We start from the raw sequence: 21544 nt of genomic DNA on the forward strand, positions 1-21544 counted from the left end.
TTGGAGGTTGGTGAGGAAGATGTCCTCACTTTTTCTTTGGAGTTTGGTTATTTTATTGACATTTGCTGAATCATATGGTGAAGCTGGAGGACTTGTGCTGCAGAGACAAAAAAGAAATACTGACCTCCAACAGTAAGTAGACACATGGATTATTTCTGCTGATGGACTAGGGCGGGTCCTCATCAGTTTTCACAAATAACCAGGTAAGCAAAGGTGTAATTTTTCTTGAGGAAAACAATGATGTTAAAAACAGATAGGGGAAAACAGCTGTATGGATGTATGGAAGTATCTTTTTATACACAGACTTTCCATTTATCATTTTGCACATTAGGCAAGCATACAATTACTAGGAGATATCGCCAGGAAATTTGCAAAGAAAGAAATGGCAGATGGGCAGGGAGAATTTGGTTGAGTTGACCACAAAGCAAAGGTGTATGCAGTCTGTCGTTAGTCGCTGAGAAACTCTGTTCTTTAGACTTCAAAGCTGTGTGCCATAATCACCGATACATTCTCTGGCTTGGATTATGCAGACCTCGAATGACTGCAGAGAGAGGGAATTTAGTGTTTCTTACTGGATCAGCTCAAAACATTGAATTTAGAACTGGATCCCTGGGAAAAATTAAATTAAATGATGAAGACCTTGGCGAATGTTTACATCAGGTAATACACTGGAAATGCATTGAAGTAGTTTTGTATATTTGTATATGGTTACTTGATTGAACAGGCCTATGGGGTTTTTTTGGTTTTTTAAAATTTATTTTATTATTATTTTTTATACAGCAGGTTCTTATTAGTTATCTATTTTATACACATCAGTGTATACATGTCAATCCCAATCTCCCAATTCATCACACCACCACCCCCACCCCCCGCCACTTTCCCCCCTTGGTGTCCATACGTTTGTTCTCTACATCTGTTTCTCTATATCTGCCTTGCAAACCAGTTCATCTGTACCATTTTTCTAGATTCCACATATATGAGTTAATATATATTTGTTTTTTTCTTTCTGACATACTTCACTCTGTATGACAGTCTCTAGCTCCATCCACGTCTCTACAAATGACCCAATTTTGTTCCTTCTTATGGCTGAGTAATATTCCATTGTAGATATGTACCACATCTTCTTTATCCATTCGTCTGTCAATGGGCATTTAGGTTGCTTCCATGACCTGGCTATTGTAAATAGTGCTGCAATGAACATTGGGGTGCATGTGTCTTTTTGAATTATGGTTTTCTCAGGGTATATACCCAGTAGTGGGATTGCTGGGTGATATGGTAATTCTATTTTTAGTTTTTTAAGGAACCTCCATACTGTCCTCCATAGTAGCTGTATCAATTTCCATTCCCACCAACAGTGCAAGAGGGTTCCCTTTTCTCCACACCCTCTCCAGCGTTAATTGTTTGTAGATTTTCTGATGATACCCATTCTAACTGCTGTGAGAAACAGGCCTATGTTAATCTGTACTTTGAATCTTTAGCACAGGGAACATAATTGGAGGTGAAACAAGTCCTTGGAAAGAACAATGCCCTAGGGTTAATGAGGGGTACAGGTAGTATTTCTAGCAGGAAGTGGCTCACTGTGTAGGCTTATTTACTGTAATCCACAGAAGGTGCAGAGGGTGATAGTGGGGCCTCTTTACAAGGGGACCGAGGATGGAGGGGGACCATAGAAAGTGGTAGATGTGACCAGTGTACTTTTGCCACACAACAGAATTGGCCAGTTATTCTCCTGTCTTATTGAATGCTTTCAGTGCTCATTATTTTCTGCATCACGCAGGCCTGTCCGTCATAATGTTAGAAGTTGGTATTTAGAGCTTATTATGGGCTATCCACTGTGCTCAGCACTTTATGTGCATTGTCTCCTCTAACCCTCACAGCTGCCCCATGAGGTTGGCGTTACGATTACCCCTTCAGTAAGGGAGGTAGAGGAACTCTGCAGCCACATGTCCAAGGACATACATTAAATGGCTGAGCCAAGATTTAAAACCTGAACAGTCTCATTCCAAGCCAGGCCTCTTTACGTGCATTCTAAAGGGAAAATAGGCAGATGGAAAATTCCTTGATATATTGTCACTGAAAGGGTAAATGGAATTATGCCACGGCCATTTTAGTCCAATGTTTATTATACGTGGCATTGTTCTGGTTTTTCTAATAATGGGCAAGACCTCGGGGCTTAAAATAGAATATACTACTCAAATTTTAAAAATGTTATTCTTATATACATGATTCTTTCACTAGCGTTCTCTTCCTCCTCCTTTTTCTTCTCCTCCTTTTTAAAATTAGATCCAGGAAAACAAAGATGATATTACGAACTTAAAAAGAGGTGCAGTTGGTCTGCCTCAGAATATTTCCAGTCAAATCCACCAGCTCGATTCCAAGGTGAGTCCGACCTCCCCACCCTCAGAGCAAATGGGTTCTCCTTAATTCAACTTTGTAAATAATTCTTTTTCAGAAGATATACCAAATGTGTATCCTCTTTAGAAATGTAGTGTTGTGATCGTGGGCTTTTTGGTTAAATGACCCAGCTCTAGTAGAGGGTGTAGAGGTGGTGATGGACCGCGGTTGGAAATTCTGTGACCAGAGCTTGTGGCGTAAGTCGGCTTTGCTCACGTGCTGATAGCACAAGGTGGATGGATCACTGTCACTTAGGAAAATTCCCAGAGTCACCATGCACAGAGAATCAACGAAACAACTTATCGTTGGGTTGTACTTCTTAAAAAAAAAAAATGCATGCCGTGGAAGACAGTAGGAAGGAAGGGAAGCCTGGAGGGGAGAGAAAGGAGTAGGGAAAAGGCAATAAGAAAAGGAACAAACAGATAAAGTCAGTCCGCAGCAGAAGGTATTAGGAAAATATGTCACAGGCTACCATTATATGTGACGTGCCTTTGAACCAGCTAACGGATGTTTTCTCCTCCCCACTGCTAGCTCGTGGATCTTGAGAGAAAACTTCAAAGGTTACAGCAGGTAAGTCCCGTAACTACTAGATAGCCAACATCGTTCATTGCAAATACACTAGAATCATTGATGGAGCTGGTATTCTTAAGGTGGATGGAGAATCAATATCAAGGACTTTGCTTTTTCCATGATTTAATTCTCATCACAATTAAAAAAAATTTTTTTGGAGTATAGTTGATGTACAATGCTGTGTTAGTCTCTGCTGTACAGCAAAGTGACTCAGTTATGCATCTACATATATCCACTCTTTTTTAGATTCTTTTCCCATATATATAGGTCATTACAGAGTATTGAGTAGAGTTCCTTGTGCTCTACGGTAGGTCTTATTAGTTACCTGTTTTCTATATAGTAGTGTGTCTATGTCAATCCCAATCTCCCAATTTATCTCTCCCCCCACCTTTTCCTCCTGGTAACCATAAGATTGTTTTCTACATCTGTGACTCTCTGTTTTGTAAATCAGTTCATTTAATTCTCATCACAAGTCATGCTTCCCAGGACACAGATGAAGCAAAGTGAGCCTCAGAGAGATGAAGGTCGCTGGGCATGTGAAGTCCTCTGACTCTGAGTTTAGCCGTCCATGTGCTCTGCCTCTTCTGCTGGCGCTTTTTAACCGTGCAACTTCAGGCTGAAGCTGGTCAGCTAGCGAGCACCCAACTTGCCGATTCTGGCATCCAGGCCTCGGTTTTCCAAGGCCTTACATTTTCTCTAACGTTAAACTTAGAAGTCTAGGATGTATCTCAAAATATTCCAAATCTTAAAAGTATATTTGCTGGTAATTAAATCTGAACAATTGATTAGAATAAACCTTCCATAACTTTACTACATGCTTGTAAACTAGTCCTTGTGATTTTAGACTTCTTATCCCTTTTGTAGGGAGCTGACATTTTTGAGACTTTCATGGGAGCTGTAAGCTTCCACGCAGAGAAACGCATAGAAGGTCTCCATATTTTAAATTTTGAAAAGAAGCAAGGGAATTCCAGGTTAAGAATCCCTGCTCTAATATTCTTGGTCTGTTTTTGATTATGCTTCACATGTTGTCCTCTACTTCGGTGTTTTACATTTGGTGAACAAGTTCATGTATTCTTTTTGCTGGCTTTGGTAATAAATTGCCCTCTCAGCCTTTTATCTTTTTATGGAGTAGCTGAGGAATTAGAAATGAGCAGGGCACAGCACGAGAGTTTTCAGTCTCCTAGAGTGCTTCTTCATTCCCACCAAAGGTCAAGAACTGGAGGCCATGGTCCAATTAGCTCAGACTGTCCTCCCTCTGCCCATCCCCCCGGGAAGAGTTTTTAATGATTTAGGAATGGAAGTGCCTGCCTGCCTTTGGATGGGGCAAGTGCGCTCTGGGCACCACAGTCCCCCGAGTTCCCTATTGTCTTCCTCCTGACTGCTTGCGGATTCCACTTCCTGCTGGGCCCCCCTGGGCTTTGGAGTTTTTCATCTTCAGCGTTGTCGTGTATGCCAGAAAAAAACTCTAAGTGAGTTTGTGGTTAATTTTTAATAGTATCCTGTGATGAACAGAGCTAATTGTGGTACTGGCACAAAGATAGACAGAATAGTGGAAGAAAACAGAGCCCAGAAAGAGACCCCCAAATGTATGGGCACCTGACTTATTACAAAGGTGGAGAGAGAATGGGCTTTGCACTAAATGGTGCTGAGTCAGCCTGCCATCCTCTGCTCTCAGTTTCATCTGCAAACGGAGGGAACAGACTTCATTTTCTCTCCGAGTCACCAAATATTTTTTTTAATGTGAAGAATAATTTGCCCCTATTTTAATTTTTAAAACAGAATTAGACAAAGATTAGGTGAAATTAACGGGATAGCTTTCCTTGCATAATCACTTGTCCTCTCTAAAGAAGTTTCCTCTGCCCCCAAAGGCATTACAAATCTTACAAGACTGGAACTGGTAGCTGACATAGGGTAAGATTCCCCAGGTTCTATAGACAAAGGCAGGTCTGTCTGTGACTCTGGTCTGAAAGCAGTCATGTGAGCACGAGACTGGAGGGTGTATCTAACAGGCCACATTTCCAATAAAGGGTCCTGGAGTGAAAAGAGTTCAGTTATCTTAACCCAGGGGAGGAGGGGTGGCAGCAAAAGATGATCGTATTTCAAATGCTTATCTGGAGGCACCAAAGATAAGAACAACAGCAACAGAACCGGAACAAGAGAAACGTCCATGTGATTCCCACAGCTGAAATCTGGACCCGTGTCCACCAACGTACGTTTGTCAGGTGAACAATGCTTTTCCAAAGAGTAGAGTGAGAATCCTCGCCTGCCACTCATGCCTCATCCCATCCCTGGTTAAATGCATGTTAATAGTGAAGGAATGTGAATAGGACTGATGATATCAAACGCTTTGTTTTTTCATGAGAGAGTTGATATGAAGAAGAATTTAAGTAATGGATTGAAAGTCTGGAGGAAGACCCTCCATTGACCAGGAGTAAAATGTAGTTTTATATACATACCCGCTCTGGAACACGGAAAGCACGATTGTCTCGCTGACCCTCCTGTCTTTGTTTCAGACACACGACAGAAAGGTCTGCAGCAGCAATCCGTGTCAGCACGGCGGAACCTGCCTCAACCTCCAGGATTCCTTTTTCTGTATCTGTCCCTCACAGTGGAAGGTGAGTCACTCGGGCTTTGGTTAAGGATGGTGAGTCAGCATCGGTGGTTTCCTTGGAGTCCTTCAGACATATTTAATTCTCCATCCAAGGTTTCTAGGATTCTGTGGTCTCCTGAATCAGAATGAATGACACCATGTACGCCAACATCCAAACAGCGGCGGGCATGATTCTATCCCCCACTGAATACTAAGCCATCTTAAGGAGGGTTCACTGGATTGGACACTACATGTTATTCGGGCTAGCATGAATTTAAATTGTTCAGCCTTGAAAGTACTGAACAAATCTTGATATAGCCTGTACATTTTCCTGCCCTTTTCTATTAATGGTGAACATGTTCCTTATGTGACTATTCCCAGGCAGAGCTCCATAGTGAAATGAGGGTTAGCCTGTATAAGGATTCTTCTCTTGTGACTGGTGTGAGCCGCGAAGAGCTCTTTGTCTCTGTTGGGCCATCCCTGAGTTCCAGAGGAAGGGTGGCTGGAGACCAGTCTCAATTTTAATGTATTTGGCTTGACCAAGGATTTCTTTCCTGTCCGTGTTTAAATCCTTCATCGTATCCTGTGAAGACTGGCCCTGGATGCCTCTGTGACCTGCGACACCTGACTTTGTTCTTTGTCTGAACGCAGGGTCCTCTGTGCTCCGTTGACGTTAACGAATGTGAGATTTACTCAGGAACACCCTTGGGCTGCCAGAATGGAGCCACGTGTATAAATACAGAAGGAAGTTACAGGTAACTTTTTTTCTTTCCTTTTTTTTTTCTTAAACCAGTAAATATTTATTTTTCATACTCACAGGTCTGCATATTAGCCACGGTGGCTCTGCCTTATTTCGGTTTGGTCTGCAGGTCTCGTTCTTAGGTGTGGGCTGGAGGTGTCCCAGCTGCCTGAGAAATGTTCTTCTCATGGCCAAGGTCAAAAGCCCCCAGAGAGTTAAACAGAAATATGTAAAGTCTCTTAAAGCTTTAGCTCAAAACTGTCACTTTTGCCTGTTTTTTTAAAAAAATATTAGGGTGTGTTTTTTAAGGACTCAGACATCCCCTGGTTAAAAGTGTCCAAGATTAAGTATCTGTATTACCAGCAAAATTAGGTGCTCCCTGGGGAAGTCACGTGGTGCTCATTGAACATACACATAGCCATTGACTTAGATGGAAGAAAGCTTGTGTGACCTCAGCTCTCACCCCATGAAGAAATTCTTTCTCTGGAATCTCTGAGGAACGGGAAGGAGGCCACCATGGCTGGGGTAGAGTGAGGATGGCCCGGGGCAAGATGAGGCTGAAGGGTTAGTAGGAGTCACAGCATCAAAGCGGCAGCCACTGAGGAGCCTTACGTAGAAGAGGGAGGGGAGGGACCCCCCCCCCCACCCTGCATACCAGCGAGCCCCTGCTGCCCTCACTCCACAGAGCGGAGAGCTGACAGATCACATCAGGACATCTCCATTCAAGCACTAAGTGCAGTGTTAGCCGTAACCAGAGCAGAGATTGAACCGAGGTTTTCTTCACGCGGTTAGCGCTCACTGTCTTTCTTCAGTTGGCCATCAGGCCCTCACCACAATCGTCAGGCCTCCCCCATCTTCTCTTCTGATTGCCTCTGTCACATGGCTCGTCCGCAGCACTGTCGAGCTCCACTCAGGCATCGCCCTCTGCAGGAAAACTCCCCTTCCCTTACGAAGCCGACTCAGGCATCCCGATGCGTCCATGTTCCCATCAAACTCTAGGAATGTTGGTCTTTAAAGCTACACTGGCTGATGCACTGTCTTGTTAAATAACCAAGTCCAGACATGTCTGGCAGATCAATGTCAAACTGTTTCTGTAGTTTCTTAAAAATCACTTTAAAAAACCTCAGACCTCAAACCTCTAGACATTATCTTTCCCTATAGTTTGGTGGATCTCCTATATTCTGTGATTATTAAAAGATAAAGAAATTGGTTCTGTTATGACAGAATCTCTGGGTGTGACCTCACTGGAGTAAAGAGCAATTATTTACTCTCTCGCTAGTGTCCCTGATGTCTTGTTCTTCAATTCCCTCGTAACAATCCATTCTGACCTTTCCAGCAAAAATGAGCACAGTAATTTTGGTTTTGGCCTCGTCATCTGTTAACACATGATTTTCTCAAAGAGCAACCGCAATCTTCCTCTTTTTCATTTAGTTGATCCTTTTGTTCTTTTGACCTGATGTTAAAAATGTTTGCTCATTGCAAGTTACAAACTTAACTCATTCGGGCTTCTGGTGGATGTGTCTGTGAGTTTAAATGTCATGCACATTGTACCGCCTGTGATGTAAATGAACTATTACATTATTAAAGAGTCTTTTGCTCTCTGGATTTTGTTTCTCATTTAAAGGAACCCCCTGATCCCTGCTTTTATAGACATTCAAGCTTGGGCCAGATCCAGAATGCAGGTCTAATCTTTCATTGCCTTGAAAGCATTATCTCCTCATTTCTGTTTATGGGCATTTATCAATGAGAATTGCGGCTTGCAGATATCAGTGGCAAATCACTCCTAGCACGAATCATCCCGCCTTCCCGTTACTGAGGAATGTCCTGGAGATTAGTTCTCACTCTTGATCTTGTGTTATCATCACTGTCTTCTGGAGTCTTGCAAGTCAACACAATAACAGATGTGTGCAGCAGCGAGTGGAGACCCATAGACGAAGCCAAAATCGTTTTTCCCCCAGGACAAACTTGTATTTTTACCCCTGCAAAATGGAAAAGAAAAGAAAAATTTTAACACAAGTATTTGCCACATGTCAGAGGTTAATTTTTCCAGATACAAACGAGAAGGAGGGAGAGAGGGAGGGGGAGAGAGAGAGAGAGAAGGGAGGGAGGCCATTGTATTTGTTGAGAGCTGCCTAAATGGCAGATTCAACTGGATAGGGCAGCACTGAATTATTTCCTCTTGCACCGTCCTATCAAAGAAAGCCCGGGGCCTGATTGTGCGGACCCTGGGAATGGTTTTGGTTTCTAGTTTCTGCCCTTCATAGCGTTGCTGGAGTACGCCAGGGAGCACAGCACTTCAGTCTGGTTTCTTCTTGCTGTGGGGATGCTTTATGAAGCCTCACGAATTCCAGTTGATTATCTGTGACTCTCATTCAGGCATATGATGAAGTCTTTCTGAAGGAATAAAAGAGCATATATCGAAAAATGTACATGAGCATAAGATTAAACGCTTGCTCTGTGGAATCTATGTGGAATGAAACAAAGATCCTTTAGATATTTTCTCGAGTTCTACTGATTACGTGAGGTGAAATCCTTGTTAATCAGTAGCTTCCCTGAGACTAGAAGCCCCTTCTGGAAGCTTCTGTGGGCAGTGGATGAAGGCAAGCTTGAGACCCTGTCGGGTAATCTGGGTGTGCAGACACGTGTCTGTGGCGAGCAGGGTGTGCTCTGGATTTGCAGGCTTCTCCATTCTCTGACTCTTAGAGCCCACTCACCTGAGGGAGACAAAGGAGTCTTTATTTACGGGGATTCATAACTTTTCATTATAAAGACCTTTGAAAGACAAAGCGCTATGCAAATACTAATTCATTGGAAGCCCCATTTCACAGAAAAATTTCTGGTAAAAATTCTTTCTTGGAGTAATGAACGTAGAGCAGGAAAAACCATCGTCTGTTTCCCCGACTCCTGTGGCTCGTGGTCTTGTCCCAAGCGCTCAGACAGCTCACAGGTATATTTTGCCAGTTCTCGATACTGTTATTGCCTCTTTATTCTGAAGAAGTGATTCCTATTGTTTCCTGCTGACTGTGGGTGTAAGACAGTCCGTGGGATCCACGTTTGCCATGGACGGTGCATGTTACATACTTCAGGCTCAGATCTAGATGGCTTTCTAGGGCAAAAAAAAAAGTTGAGTTTTTTGTTTTTTCTCCAAGAACACCATGGTGTTTATCATATTTTATTTTACTTATTTCCATTCTTATCACTGGTAGATTTTAAAACAGGCAGAGCTTATGATGGAGGATCATCTGGTTTTAGCTCAGATTGTAGTTAAGTATTAAACGTATCACATCTTTTAGTTAGTCAGTTATATTAATGTTGAACCACGGAATCTAGCACAAGTTAAACTATGACCATGAAAATATATGTGACCTCGTCTCACCTGCCAAATGCACTTGCAGCGTTTTTGAAGATGGAAAAGCCTAGTTTTTTTTCTGCTGGGACCAAATCAGCCATAGAAGGTCGTTACAAACGTGACTTCTTCAGGGAGGCATATAATTCACTACTCTTTTTCCTTAAGGGTGTATCCAGACACCTTGAGAATATACATGTTGCATGCAAACACTGTTATGTTAAAAAGACATGTAAAAATGGAAAGTCTTCAACTAACTGTCCCTTTCAGAACATGGGAATGCGATGTGGAAAAACAATAGTACAGGGATAACACTGACCTACGTTTTAATTCATCTTCTGCCAATTGCTAATTCTGTGCCTTGGGCAATTTGAACCTTGCCAATAAAATGGGATTAAAAATATTTGTCTTTGAGGATCATAGTAAGGAAATTGCTCTTGTATTTGGCTTCCTTCCTCCCCTTAGGCTTTCTTCTTCTCCTCGTGTTATCTAAACTTAATGAAAGAAGTATACTTTGTAGCTCATTAGGGAAGTGCTGTAGGATTAAAATATACTCTTCTCCAAATGACAATAGCAAGGGAGAAGGAAGAGAGAGGATTTAACTGCAGCTCTTCCCAAATTTCAAGTCCTTTTCCAATAGTAAAGCACTTAGTGATAAGATAAATGCACAGTTTCCTGAGCACTTCCTACAGGAAAATGCCTTTAGACCCCAAGGTGAAAATAGTGTTCATAGATTGGCACTTATATTTTACAAGAAACAGAGGCAGAGGGAGTTATTATTACATGGTCTAAGGTGAAGAGTTAACAGGAAGGGTCAAGACCTAGGCAGTCTTGTCCCATGGGTTCCTGAATACTCAGGCTTCTCATACATCACAGACTCAGAAAGCTAGTAATCGTTGGTTTAAAGATTAAAAAAATTTTCTTTTGGTGGGTGGAGGTGCTGGTAAAATAAACTTTTAGCCAAGAAGCCACCTGGATCAGATCCTCAAATGTGTGCAAGAGATGGTCCAAAGTCCTGCCGTCTCCAAGGGTCTAATTAAATTGTCTGAAAGAATATTCTGTGTAAGGCTGGGAGAGTGAAGAGGAAAGGGAAGAGAATATGAGAGGGGGAGTGTGGAAAAAGAGAGATGAGAAGAAGATAAACAGCTATGGGTAAGGAATGAATAATTGAATTTCTTTTGAAGTTTAATCACGTATTGCTATCAATCTGTGACCTTAATGAGAAAGGCAACCTTGGAATGCTCAGAAATGTGATTTATTAATGGAACAGGTTTTACAGAATTAGATATTGATGTTGCAAATTGCATGGGACACACTTATACCAAAAAAGTATTTATCTGAAATGCAAATTTTAAACCGGGCATCCTGTGTCTTTATTTGCTAGGCCTGGCAACCCCACATGTGAGTGCCTGAATGGTATTCACCATACTCTGACTCTCCATCTCTGGCCACATTCGTTGGTCTCTTTCTTCCTTAGAACCCACTCGAAGGTGCCACCGCAGCAGTTGTTTCTGGGGCCTCCACGGCTACACAGAGTTCTGTGCCCAGAGTGTGGCTCCCAGAGCTTCTCCAACAGCCAAGCTCCCCTTTCCCTCACGGCCAATCACACATTTGTTTTTATCCATGGACATCAGCTGAGCTCTTTGTGCCTCAGCACGTATCGTTAAAAGAGCTTCCTTAGGGCTTCCCTGGTGGCGCAGTGGTTGAGAGTCCGCCTGCCGATGCTGGGGACACGGGTTCGTGCCCCAGTCCGGGAAGATCCCACATGCCGCGGAGTGGCTGGGGCTGTGAGCCATGGCCGCTGAGCCTGCACGTCCGGAGCCTGTGCTGCTCCACAATGGGAGAGGCCACAACAGTGAGAGGCCCGCGTACCGCCAAAAAAAAAAAAAAAAAAAAAAAAGAGCTTCTTTACCAGGTAGACTGGCCCCTTTTCCAGAACACTCAGAAACTAGTTCACGGTCCATGGCCACACAGGTCCTCCTTGTACCTTGACTCTGCCCTCGGCCCCAATGGCCAGCATGGCTCAAGTCAGGCAAACAGTGCCCTGCGGGCCTGGCTCTCACTCCATCAGCTGTGCTCAGACGTGTGTAAAGAAGTGTAGCTCAGTGATTCCTCTACCTCCCCCACCCACTTCCCCCAGCCATCTCACACCATCCACGTTCCCTCTGAAGCTGCAGGACAGATATAAAACTAACTCAGCAACTTTAAGATTACGATAGCTTAAAACAACTTTGCTTATTTGATTATTACTGAACTGAAATCTCATGACAAAACACCCACAGCTAGTTTAGGTAATATGTGTTAATTACATCTTGTGAGTTACAATGTGACAATGAAAGAAATGTTACTATGTTAACTCCTGTCTTATGGATAGACGTGTTGCCCTTGTAGTATAATCCTCATCATCATAGACTCTGAGATGTGGATATACCACTGTCCGTGAGGTTATGCAAGCCTAGAGAATATTCGGGAATTTATCCGTTCAGTCAAGGTCACCTGTGCTTACTGGCGTGTCCAGCTGGTTGGCCTATGAACGGCTGCGATGATCTCTCCCTTTACCGTCCTGATGAACTCCGTCCCCCTTAGTTTATAGATGGCTGACCTTTGAAAGCACTGTTTGATGACCTGATAGCAGAAGAATTTATAGTGGTAGTCGTGCCCTCTCACCCCATATTTGAGATGATAACACGTTTACTCAATCTGCCACTTAAAGAAGCACACGGTGATTTTCTCCCAAGACGCCAGCCAGTAAGTCTGGTTTGCTGGTTTATGATTCCACGTGAATTCCGACCCGCAATCGGAATTACTGCTATTTTTTTTATTGATGCTAAGAAACAGGTCCTGACGTTGTGCTCTGTGTGACCAACAGTTGTCTCTGCTCGCCTGACACCCACGGCCCCCAGTGTGCATCCAGATACGATGACTGTGAGGGGGGTTCCCAGGTGCGCTGTGTCCACGGCATCTGCGAGGATCTGGTCCGAGTGCAGGCTGGAGAGGTGGGTGTCTTCCGGAGTGGGACGCCTCGGGAGAGGCCTGAGTATTAGTTCTTCGCTCTGCGTAGCTGTGTACAAGCTGGACCCTGTGGGGCTGCAGAGGGGAGCCACGTCCTGCCCTTAAGCCGGCCTCAGATGAGGAAGGTTGTGACCGTTGTCTATAAATAAACAGAAAACGGGACCCAGAGGTTGATTTCATTATATAAATCTGAGCTTTTTTTTTTTATGATTCGTCCATGAATCTCCCTGTGAGGCATGACCTTCTCTTGGCCTTGTGAGTTTTAACGTTGACAAGACATGGCAACACAAAAGGCCTGCCCTTGTTTGCAACCATTTTAAGGAGTCTGGATTTTTCTGGCCCCTGAGCCCCTGTGACTGCTGCAGACTCCACTTCCCTGAGCGTCCGCTGTGCTCTGGGTCCTAGCGACCTTGATTCCTGGCCTTCAAGGTCACCCAGCCCTGGCCCACTTGGCCTTGCTGGAGACCTTCCGGTCTTTATTTTTAGTTCTATTTTTCTGCCCATGTGATGGAAAATGGTTCCCTTCCAGCCGTGGTGGGAGGGGTGGTGGTGGGTGGAACCTTCAAAAAGGAAACAAACAGAATTGACTTTCCAAGGTCTGTGCCTACATGGGTGTTTTTCCCTCTAAAACCAGAGCAGGCTGAGTTGATTGACTTTAATTATATTGACTTACAGCCTTGATTGTTGTTACTCTTTCCCAGGCATCTTTGGGGGCAAATGACAGGTTTCCCTTATTCTAAAATAAAGCCGTTTCTCTTTTTTTCATGGTCTGGTCTAAATGCTTAATCATATGGGAAGAAAACGAGAAGCCACTCGATCGGCCTCATGGAAATGAACGTTAGAGGAAAACTCGGCTGTGGGCTTGGAGAGATTTTCAAAGGCTTTTCATGCTCATGTTTCTTGATTGCTTTTTTCACACCCTTGTCGTCCCGCCAGCCCAAGTACAGCTGCCTCTGCGATGCCGGGTGGACGGCCCCGTCGAACAGCATGGCCTGCACGCTGGACAGAGATGAGTGCAGCCTCTGGCCTCTGCCCTGCTCAGCGCTTGTGCAGTGTTTCAACACGCCGGGCTCCTTCTATTGTGGCGCCTGTCCCGCAGGTATATGGACGTGTCCCCACCCGGCCACAGATGCCTGGCAGCCAGGCAAAACGCCAGAACCAAGTTCCTTCCACTGCCGAGGGATAAGAATGCCATTTTCAGGACAGCTTCCGATCCAGTTTCATGTTCTGATGCACTAAATCCCGCTCCAGGCCATGTTACTGCTGCAGCAATTCAACAGAAGAAATGGGGGGTTTGTCCCAAAGTGTGCCGGAGTCAGATCTCGGGGCCAGGGTTAGCCATAGAGTTCGGGAGGTCAAACGTTTGGTTGCTATGGCTGTGAACCGATTAGACTTGAGATCAAAAGACACGTGCTCTGGTCCCACGTTTCATATGAACCAGATGATTGTAGACTTGGGCAAACTGAGCTCTGACTGTGTTCACTGGAGTCCAGTAGTCCTCACCTGGGTGTGTCATTAGAAGACCCTGGGGCCTGGCTGTAAATAGGGTCGTCCAGCTCCATCACAGACCCAGAGAGAACGAACCTCCAGGGGAGGTCCCTGAGAATGTGGACTCAGGGCTCACAGACTGCCTGGGTTTGAGTCAAAGCTTCATTTCTTACTGTGAGATCACCATCCTCCCTTCAAGGCATGCTTGCAGAGCACCTACTGTGAGCTGAGCACTGCTCTGGGTGCACTGGTAAGCGATCGACCAGACCCCAGAGAGTTTACAAGGCCCGTCTGCGTTCCCTGGGTGTCCTTAGAAAGCGGAACCCAAGGAGAATATAATAACTGCAGCTATTCCTTGTGAGAATGTCATTAAGGCACTGTGCTAGGCAATTTCTAATTCATGCAGCTACAACAGAAACAAGAAAAGGTAGGAATTAGTATTATTCCCATTTCGAAGTGTAAAAACTTGAACCTCAGAGAAGGTAAATAACTTGCCCAAGATCTAAGAGCTTAGCCTCAGTCAGGATCCAAACCCAGGTCTGCTTGGCTCTGGGTGAGAGCTGAGCTGCTGGGTTCTCCCTTATCCTCTCTTGCCAGGGAACCTCACGTGCCTGTCGGTTCACTTAGCAATGTTTGGTTTAGTGACTTTCTTCATCTTACATGTTTAGATCTTGTACAACTAGAAAGACACCGAAGAAAACACGTCAAGACCTTTTCCTTCTTAGTTCTCAGGGGCAAGCAAAATGTGCAAATTATCATGTTCTTGAAGGTAATTTGCCAATGACAGTCTTTAAAAACTAGAAATCAGAAAAGTAAATCATTTAAAGTATAACCTGGGCAAAGGTGTTCTTACATTTTTCTTTTCATTGTTGGAGAGGAAAAAGAGAAACACAAACTTTTTGTTTTCCTGTCAGTCACCTTAGTTTTCCCTGAATATCAAAGCAATATATGCTCTTAAAAAATATAAAGAAACTACAAAATTACGAAAAAAACAACAGAAAAAAAATAGTCATCACTCAGAACCACCACTAATGTTTGAACGTATTTCCTTCCAGCTTTTTTCTATGCATTCAATTATTCACCCACAAATATGATAATTTTCTTAGGTAGAGTTTTAGAAGGGGTCCCTACTTAGATCAAAGAAAATAAATATTTTAAAGGATTTAAAATGTTTTAAAAATTCTTATAATTTTAAATCATTTCAATTGAGTAATAAAACTCAACAGTTGAATAAAACAGCTGTGTCTCAAGTAACATGATAATCCCTTCCTTCTTCAAGCCCCTTCTCCTGATGAGACCACTCTTAGCAACTGGTTCTCTCCTCTTCTGCCTTTTCCTTCACTCATACAAACACACAGACCTATATGCAGGTTTAAAAACAATTCTTTCCCCAAACTGGGATCACAGCTCTGCATATATTTCTAAAATTTGGTATTTTCAATTAAAATACATAAGGGAAGATTCTTTCAATGTGTGCGCACATGTTATTAAAATAGCTTTTAGCATCCAGTGGTATAGATGAGTCATAATATTTTCAGCTATGCTCCTATAGAACATTGAGAGTTTTTTTTTCCCATTAAACAATGCTGCAGTAGATACCAGCTTACCTACATCTTTATGTACTGATAGTTTTATCATTGCAGAATAAGTTTTAAGAAGTGGAATTGTTAGTCAAAAGGTATGTATTTTAAAATTTTAAATGAATACTCCTAGATCTCTTTCCCGATAGGATTTATTAATTTAACTTCTGACTAACAGCATATAAGACTACCCCATGTGCCCACCTCTTTGCCGGAATTTGATCGTAAGTATTTAAAACAAGTTTTGCCAATCTGATAGGTAGAGTATATCTCATTTTAATCAGTGGTTCCTTACACAGTTAAGCAGGTTTTCATGTGTTTTTAACTATTGAAGAGCTAACTTTTCAAACCTGTTTTTCTAGGCTGGCAAGGAAATGGATACATTTGTGAAGATATCAATGAATGTGAGATAAGCAATGGCGGTTGTTCTGTGGCTCCACCTGTTGCGTGTATAAACACACCTGGCTCTTACCACTGTCGTCCCTGTCCACCAGGTGCTACACCAAATTTCCTGATACCCTTACAGGCAAAACATGCATTTGAAAACAGGCTCTTGTGTTCCGTTGTAAATATGGCCTACGTCTAAGGAGACAAACTGAATAGGACAAAAAGTTTTACTTAACTTATGGATCCAGGGCACATTAGTTCAGCTATGTTATAAGAAAGAAAGAAAACATATTTTGAATATCAATGGAAAACAATAAGCCTTTACAAACTGTGAAATAGCCTCTTGAGATAATGCAGAACTTGACAGATTTTCTCTATGGATCACAGACGTTACCACAAATAATTTATTAATATAATGAACTCATGAGATGTTTTCCATATAAAGTTTACTTAATAACAGACATAATAGTAGGCATACCATACATGTGAGTTTCCCTTCTCTTCCGGAAAGAAGTCATGACTCCTATTCTCTAATCTAAACTGAGTTACTATCCAAGAAGTTCAGGGAGTTCTAAGGGGTAAACTGAAACCCTGTATGTTTTATTAACATGAAATAACAGTACTTTGGACTTTTAGAATAATTCAGCTCCAAGATCTTCAAAGTCACTGTAATTAAAAAATGTCAACTTCCTTAGTGTCAGCACTTTCTAAGTCTCCCAGTAGTTTCATTTGTCTTCTTAGTTTTATTTGTGTCATTAGAAACAACCCTGAATGTTGTTTCTGAAATCAGTTTCCTAATTCTTGTTGTCCATTTTATTTTTTTAATATTTATTATTTTATTTATTTATTTGGTTGCACTGGGTCTTAGTTGTGGCTCGTGGGCTCCTTAGTTGTGGCTTCAGGCCTCCTTAGTTGCGGCATGTGGGCTCCTTAGTTGTGGCAGGTGGGCTCCTTAGTTGCGGCTCGCCAGCTCCTTAGTCGTGGCATGCGAACTCTTAGTTGCGACATGTATGTGGCATCTAGTTCCCTGACCAAGGATTGAACCCAGGCCCCTTGTATTGGTAGTGTGGAGTCTTATCCATTGCGCCACCAGGGAAGTCCCTGTCCATTTTCTTAACTATGGAATTTTATTTATGACATATTACATTTACATTTTCTGTTTTGATGGTAGAAGATCTGTGGTTGGTCTGGTTCCTGTGATACTTGATTCTCAGATTGGGATTCTTCTTGCATATTCCTGACGTTGCTTTTCATGCCCCTGCTCTTGCTGTGATCAGGGTACCAGGGCGATGGAAGAGTCTGCGCCCTCATAGACCTCTGCTCGGTCAATAACGGAGGCTGCCACCCACTCGCGTCGTGCTCCTTGGTTCTGGGTAATGACTCATCTCTCCCTCTGGTTTGGGGTATTTTAATATGACCTTCTAAAGCAAATCAACATTTTAAAATCAAAATCCTCTATTTTCAAAATTCTTACTTTGGTCTTCAAACCAAAAATTAATCCATGTTCTAAAACTATACATTTGGATTTTAAAAAATGCAATAGGCTATGCTCTTTTATTATCTGGTCTAATTTTTGCAATTATTTCCCAAGATAATTAAGCCAGCTGATAGATGCATGACTGTATTCCAGCAGGAAGGAGAAAAGGAGGAAGGAGGACCTGTCCACTCTCTTTAAGGACTCCCCTTTCTGGGCCTTTGGCTCCACTGAGCCTGGCTGCAAGGGAAGCTGGGAAATGTAATCTTTATTTCAGGTGCCCATGCCCCCAGTTAAAATAAGGAGTTCACTACTAAGGAGGGGCAAATGGATCTGGGGTGAAAACCAACAGGGTCTGCTGTGCTGCATAAAAGAAGCTTCACCTCCTACAATTTAAAAAATACATACATATTACTAAATTTCCTCCCAGAAAATGTATCAGTTTATATGCTCATTTAACAGTGTGTGAAAATATACATTTACCCCACCCTTGACAATAAGGGGTACTATTGCTAGTTTTCGTTTTGGTCAATTTTATAGGCAAAAATTGCCTTCTCATTATTTTAATTTTGATTAAATCAAAAAACTTTCTGATTACTAATAATTCATAATGAATACTTTTTAGATATTTACTGGCCCTTTAAAACTTTTCTTTCATGTCCTTTGTTCATCTGCTTTCTTATTGATTTGTAACATTTCATTAGGTACTATGAGGATATTATCTCATTATCTTATGTTTTACATGTACTTTTCCTGGATGTTGTTTTTATTTTAATTTTTTGGTTGTATTTTCTATTTAGAAGTTTAAAATTTTTATGTAGTCAAAAAAGTAAATGTTTTCTTTTGGGGTCTTCCCTAAAGACCCCAAGAATTTGGGGAGAATTTGGTCTTCCCTACCAAACTCTTTAAAAATAGTCAAGTACATGTACTCTCATTTATTTTTAATATTAAAATCTTTGATCTTTTTAAGATTTGTTTTTATCTTTAAATTTGGGGAGAATTTGGTCTTCCCTACCAAACTCTTTAAAAATAGTCAAGTACATGTACTCTCATTTATTTTTAATATTAAAATCTTTGATCTTTTTAAGATTTGTTTTTATCTATAGTGTCAAATAGAGGTCTAATTTGATATTTTTGTCCAAATAGGTGACCCCAACTCCATTTATTGAATAACGTATCATATCTCTCGTTATTTCAAAATACCACTTTTACTTTTGCTAACTTGTCATATCACATATATGCAAGAATATATGTGTGTATATATGCATGTATATATGTGTATAACTCTTTAAGTGTTTATTAAATGACTAACAGCCCACTGAAGTGGTTAGGAGCGTGAATTCTAGAAGACTGGATTTTACTTTTCCCGTGGCTCCACCATGTTCTAGCTGTGTGTCCCTGATGAAAGGCACTTGATCTCTCTGTGCTTTGTCTTCATCTGTAAATGGAAATTATAACAGTACCTATTTATAGGGTTCTTGGGAGGATCAAGTTAGTCAGTATGTGTACAGTGCTTGCAACAGACACTGTCCTCAGAGGAATGCTCTTTCCTGCTGTCAAGCCCTCCATGATAAGAAACTCCCCTTTTCCTTGGCATGCCTCCCATTGGTACACAACTCAGGACCATGACATACAGGCTGACAGCACCAGTGTCAACCTGCAAATAAATATTGAAAATGTGTCATGTCTTTCTTATTCTTAAGATAAAAACTAGAAAAAAAAAGATTCTCGTATTTTCTCTTCACACCTCGCCTTGTCTGCCCCTGGGGACATGTAGACTTTGACGACTCCTTGTTTAGAGGACAGAGCCTGAGCTTTGTTACTGGGTCAGAATGGAGGGGACCCGTATTTACGCGTCCATTTGTATTTCTAAACAGGTTCCTTACCGGTCTGCACCTGTCTCCCGGGATATACTGGAAGCGGTTACGGGCCAAATGGATGTGTGCAGCTCAGTAACATTTGCCTGAGTCACCCCTGTTTAAATGGACAGTGCCACGTGAGTCCTTTGCTCTTCCTGGGGAAACTGCGTACTGGAGAATAATTTTAGTTTCACTTCTGAGAAATATGTTTTCTATGATTCATAGATTTTAAGGTAATGATTCAAACTTAAGATAGAGAACTGTCAATAACTTTCAGGTAAAAGGTAGGTAATAACTTTAGTTCCCAGGAAAAACCAATGAGTTCATTTTTTCTCTCAGTGATTTACAAAGTGGTAAAACAAAGCCTGCAGTTTGACCCAAATACATCTGATTTCTTATACTTTGCAATTACCGTTTAAATGAATCAGTACAAGTTAGGCTACTGGAAGATGCTTATGGTTCGACACCTTCTACACAGAATACACAGCACTGCTGTTCTTTATCTTTTGGCTTGGTTCAAGTTTATTGTCTATCCCTTTGTCCTATGACATTATGTTTCTTCTGCCCTTAGGAAACAGTCTCTGGTTATCTTTGTAATTGTGAATCGGGTTGGGCAGGTATCAACTGCACAGAAAACATCAATGAGTGTCTGAGCAACCCCTGTCTGAATGGGGGAACCTGTGTTGATGGCGTTAATGCTTTCAGTTGTGAATGCACACGTTTCTGGACTGGATTTCTCTGTCAGATTCCCCAGCAAGGTACGCTCAGCATTTCTTGTATGACAGATGCTCACAGGTTAGAAGTATCATCCTTGAGTGTGTCCTGCTGCAGATTTTGAACCTGCTTTCTTGTTCCGTTGCTCAAAGGCTTAGAACTAAGTCTTCCCTTGCAGAAATGGTATGAAATTCACAAGGTAAATATATATTTCAATTTAAGCCATAAAAACCTTTTCACCAAAGGAAAAATTAAGTCCATATTTGCCACTTTCATTATGTCCACTTTGAAAACAAAATATGCTAAAGGTATTGTAGTTCTCTAAGAGAGAGTTTTCTCTATAGCAGCCGTTTCATTTCCCGGGAATATTACATGTAATCACGTCATGCTCCTGCTCTCAAATACACAGTGGCTCCCTCTTGTCTGTTAAATAAAGTTTGGGACTGTTTTTCAATCATCCTCTATAACCAGGCCTCACCCTATCCATCTAACCTTATTTTTCACTGGCTCCCTAAAAATACGCCTTTCGAGCCAGACATATTTCCTTCTCTCTTGACCCCATATGCCACTGCATTTTGGCTGTGTTCCTTTATCTGGGAAATTTCTCTCCCCAAACCTCTCCAGATTCTTCTTTGCTTCCCATCCAAATGTATCTGTCCCTCAGGAGTACTTCTTATTCAGCCTGCTCCATAAAACCTCCACCCCTCCCTCATTCCTCCTGATTCTGAGTCGGGACATTTATTGAGACTACTGTGTGTTTACAACTCCAGTAGAGCCTGTGGAGAAATAAGCAAAGCAGAAAATAAAATAGTCTCCACCTATTATCAGCTTACCTTCCAGCTGAGGAGACAAGACGATACACAACGGCCGAGGAGAGACGGGAGCTAAAGATAAGAATTAAAGTGTGTCAGGTGTCACAGAGACAGAGGGAATGGGTGCCGGAGAAAACCCCAAGAGGCAGGGAAATTCAGGCGGAGATGAGGAGACATCAGCTGGGCTTTGAACACGGGGTGGGATTTGGGTGGATGTTGAAGGGAGACGGGGGAGAAGGAAGAATGGCAGGGCTTTTGTCTCCAACGAGAATTACTCAGAGTTCTCTGAAAGCTTCGGCAGCAGGGCGAGCCTCTCCAGAGCGTCTGAAAAGCACAGTTCATCTTCTTTCCCTTTGCAGTTTGTGGAGGGTCCCTCTCAGGGATGAATGGAAGCTTCAGCTACATGAGCCCTAATGTTGGTTACGTCCATGACGTTAACTGCTTCTGGGTTATCCGAACTGAAGAGGGAAAGGTAAATACGGTATCTCCCATCCAAATGTACACTTCATTCATATGTATGAACATGTAGTATGTGTATATATTACATAAAATACACATAATGATACTTCAACTATATGG

At 42.2% G+C, this 21544-nt stretch overlaps 1 protein-coding gene across 1 annotated transcript in view; it reads left to right on the plus strand.

Moving 5' to 3' along the window:
- CUBN (cubilin) overlaps positions 1-21544 on the plus strand; it is a 266372-nt gene continuing 244828 nt past the window's right edge. The window contains exons 1-13 of the mRNA XM_033403470.2: positions 1-132; positions 531-660; positions 2284-2379; positions 2926-2964; positions 5478-5579; positions 6206-6309; positions 12509-12635; positions 13588-13750; positions 16082-16213; positions 17384-17479; positions 19458-19576; positions 20011-20197; positions 21325-21437. Coding sequence (XP_033259361.2) covers positions 20-132; positions 531-660; positions 2284-2379; positions 2926-2964; positions 5478-5579; positions 6206-6309; positions 12509-12635; positions 13588-13750; positions 16082-16213; positions 17384-17479; positions 19458-19576; positions 20011-20197; positions 21325-21437 — 1521 coding nt within the window. The 5' untranslated portion in view covers positions 1-19. The remainder of the gene's footprint in view (positions 133-530; positions 661-2283; positions 2380-2925; positions 2965-5477; positions 5580-6205; positions 6310-12508; positions 12636-13587; positions 13751-16081; positions 16214-17383; positions 17480-19457; positions 19577-20010; positions 20198-21324; positions 21438-21544) is intronic.

The sequence above is a fragment of the Orcinus orca genome, chromosome 2 (genome assembly GCF_937001465.1).
Source record: "Orcinus orca chromosome 2, mOrcOrc1.1, whole genome shotgun sequence".
Lineage (NCBI taxonomy): Eukaryota > Metazoa > Chordata > Mammalia > Artiodactyla > Delphinidae > Orcinus > Orcinus orca.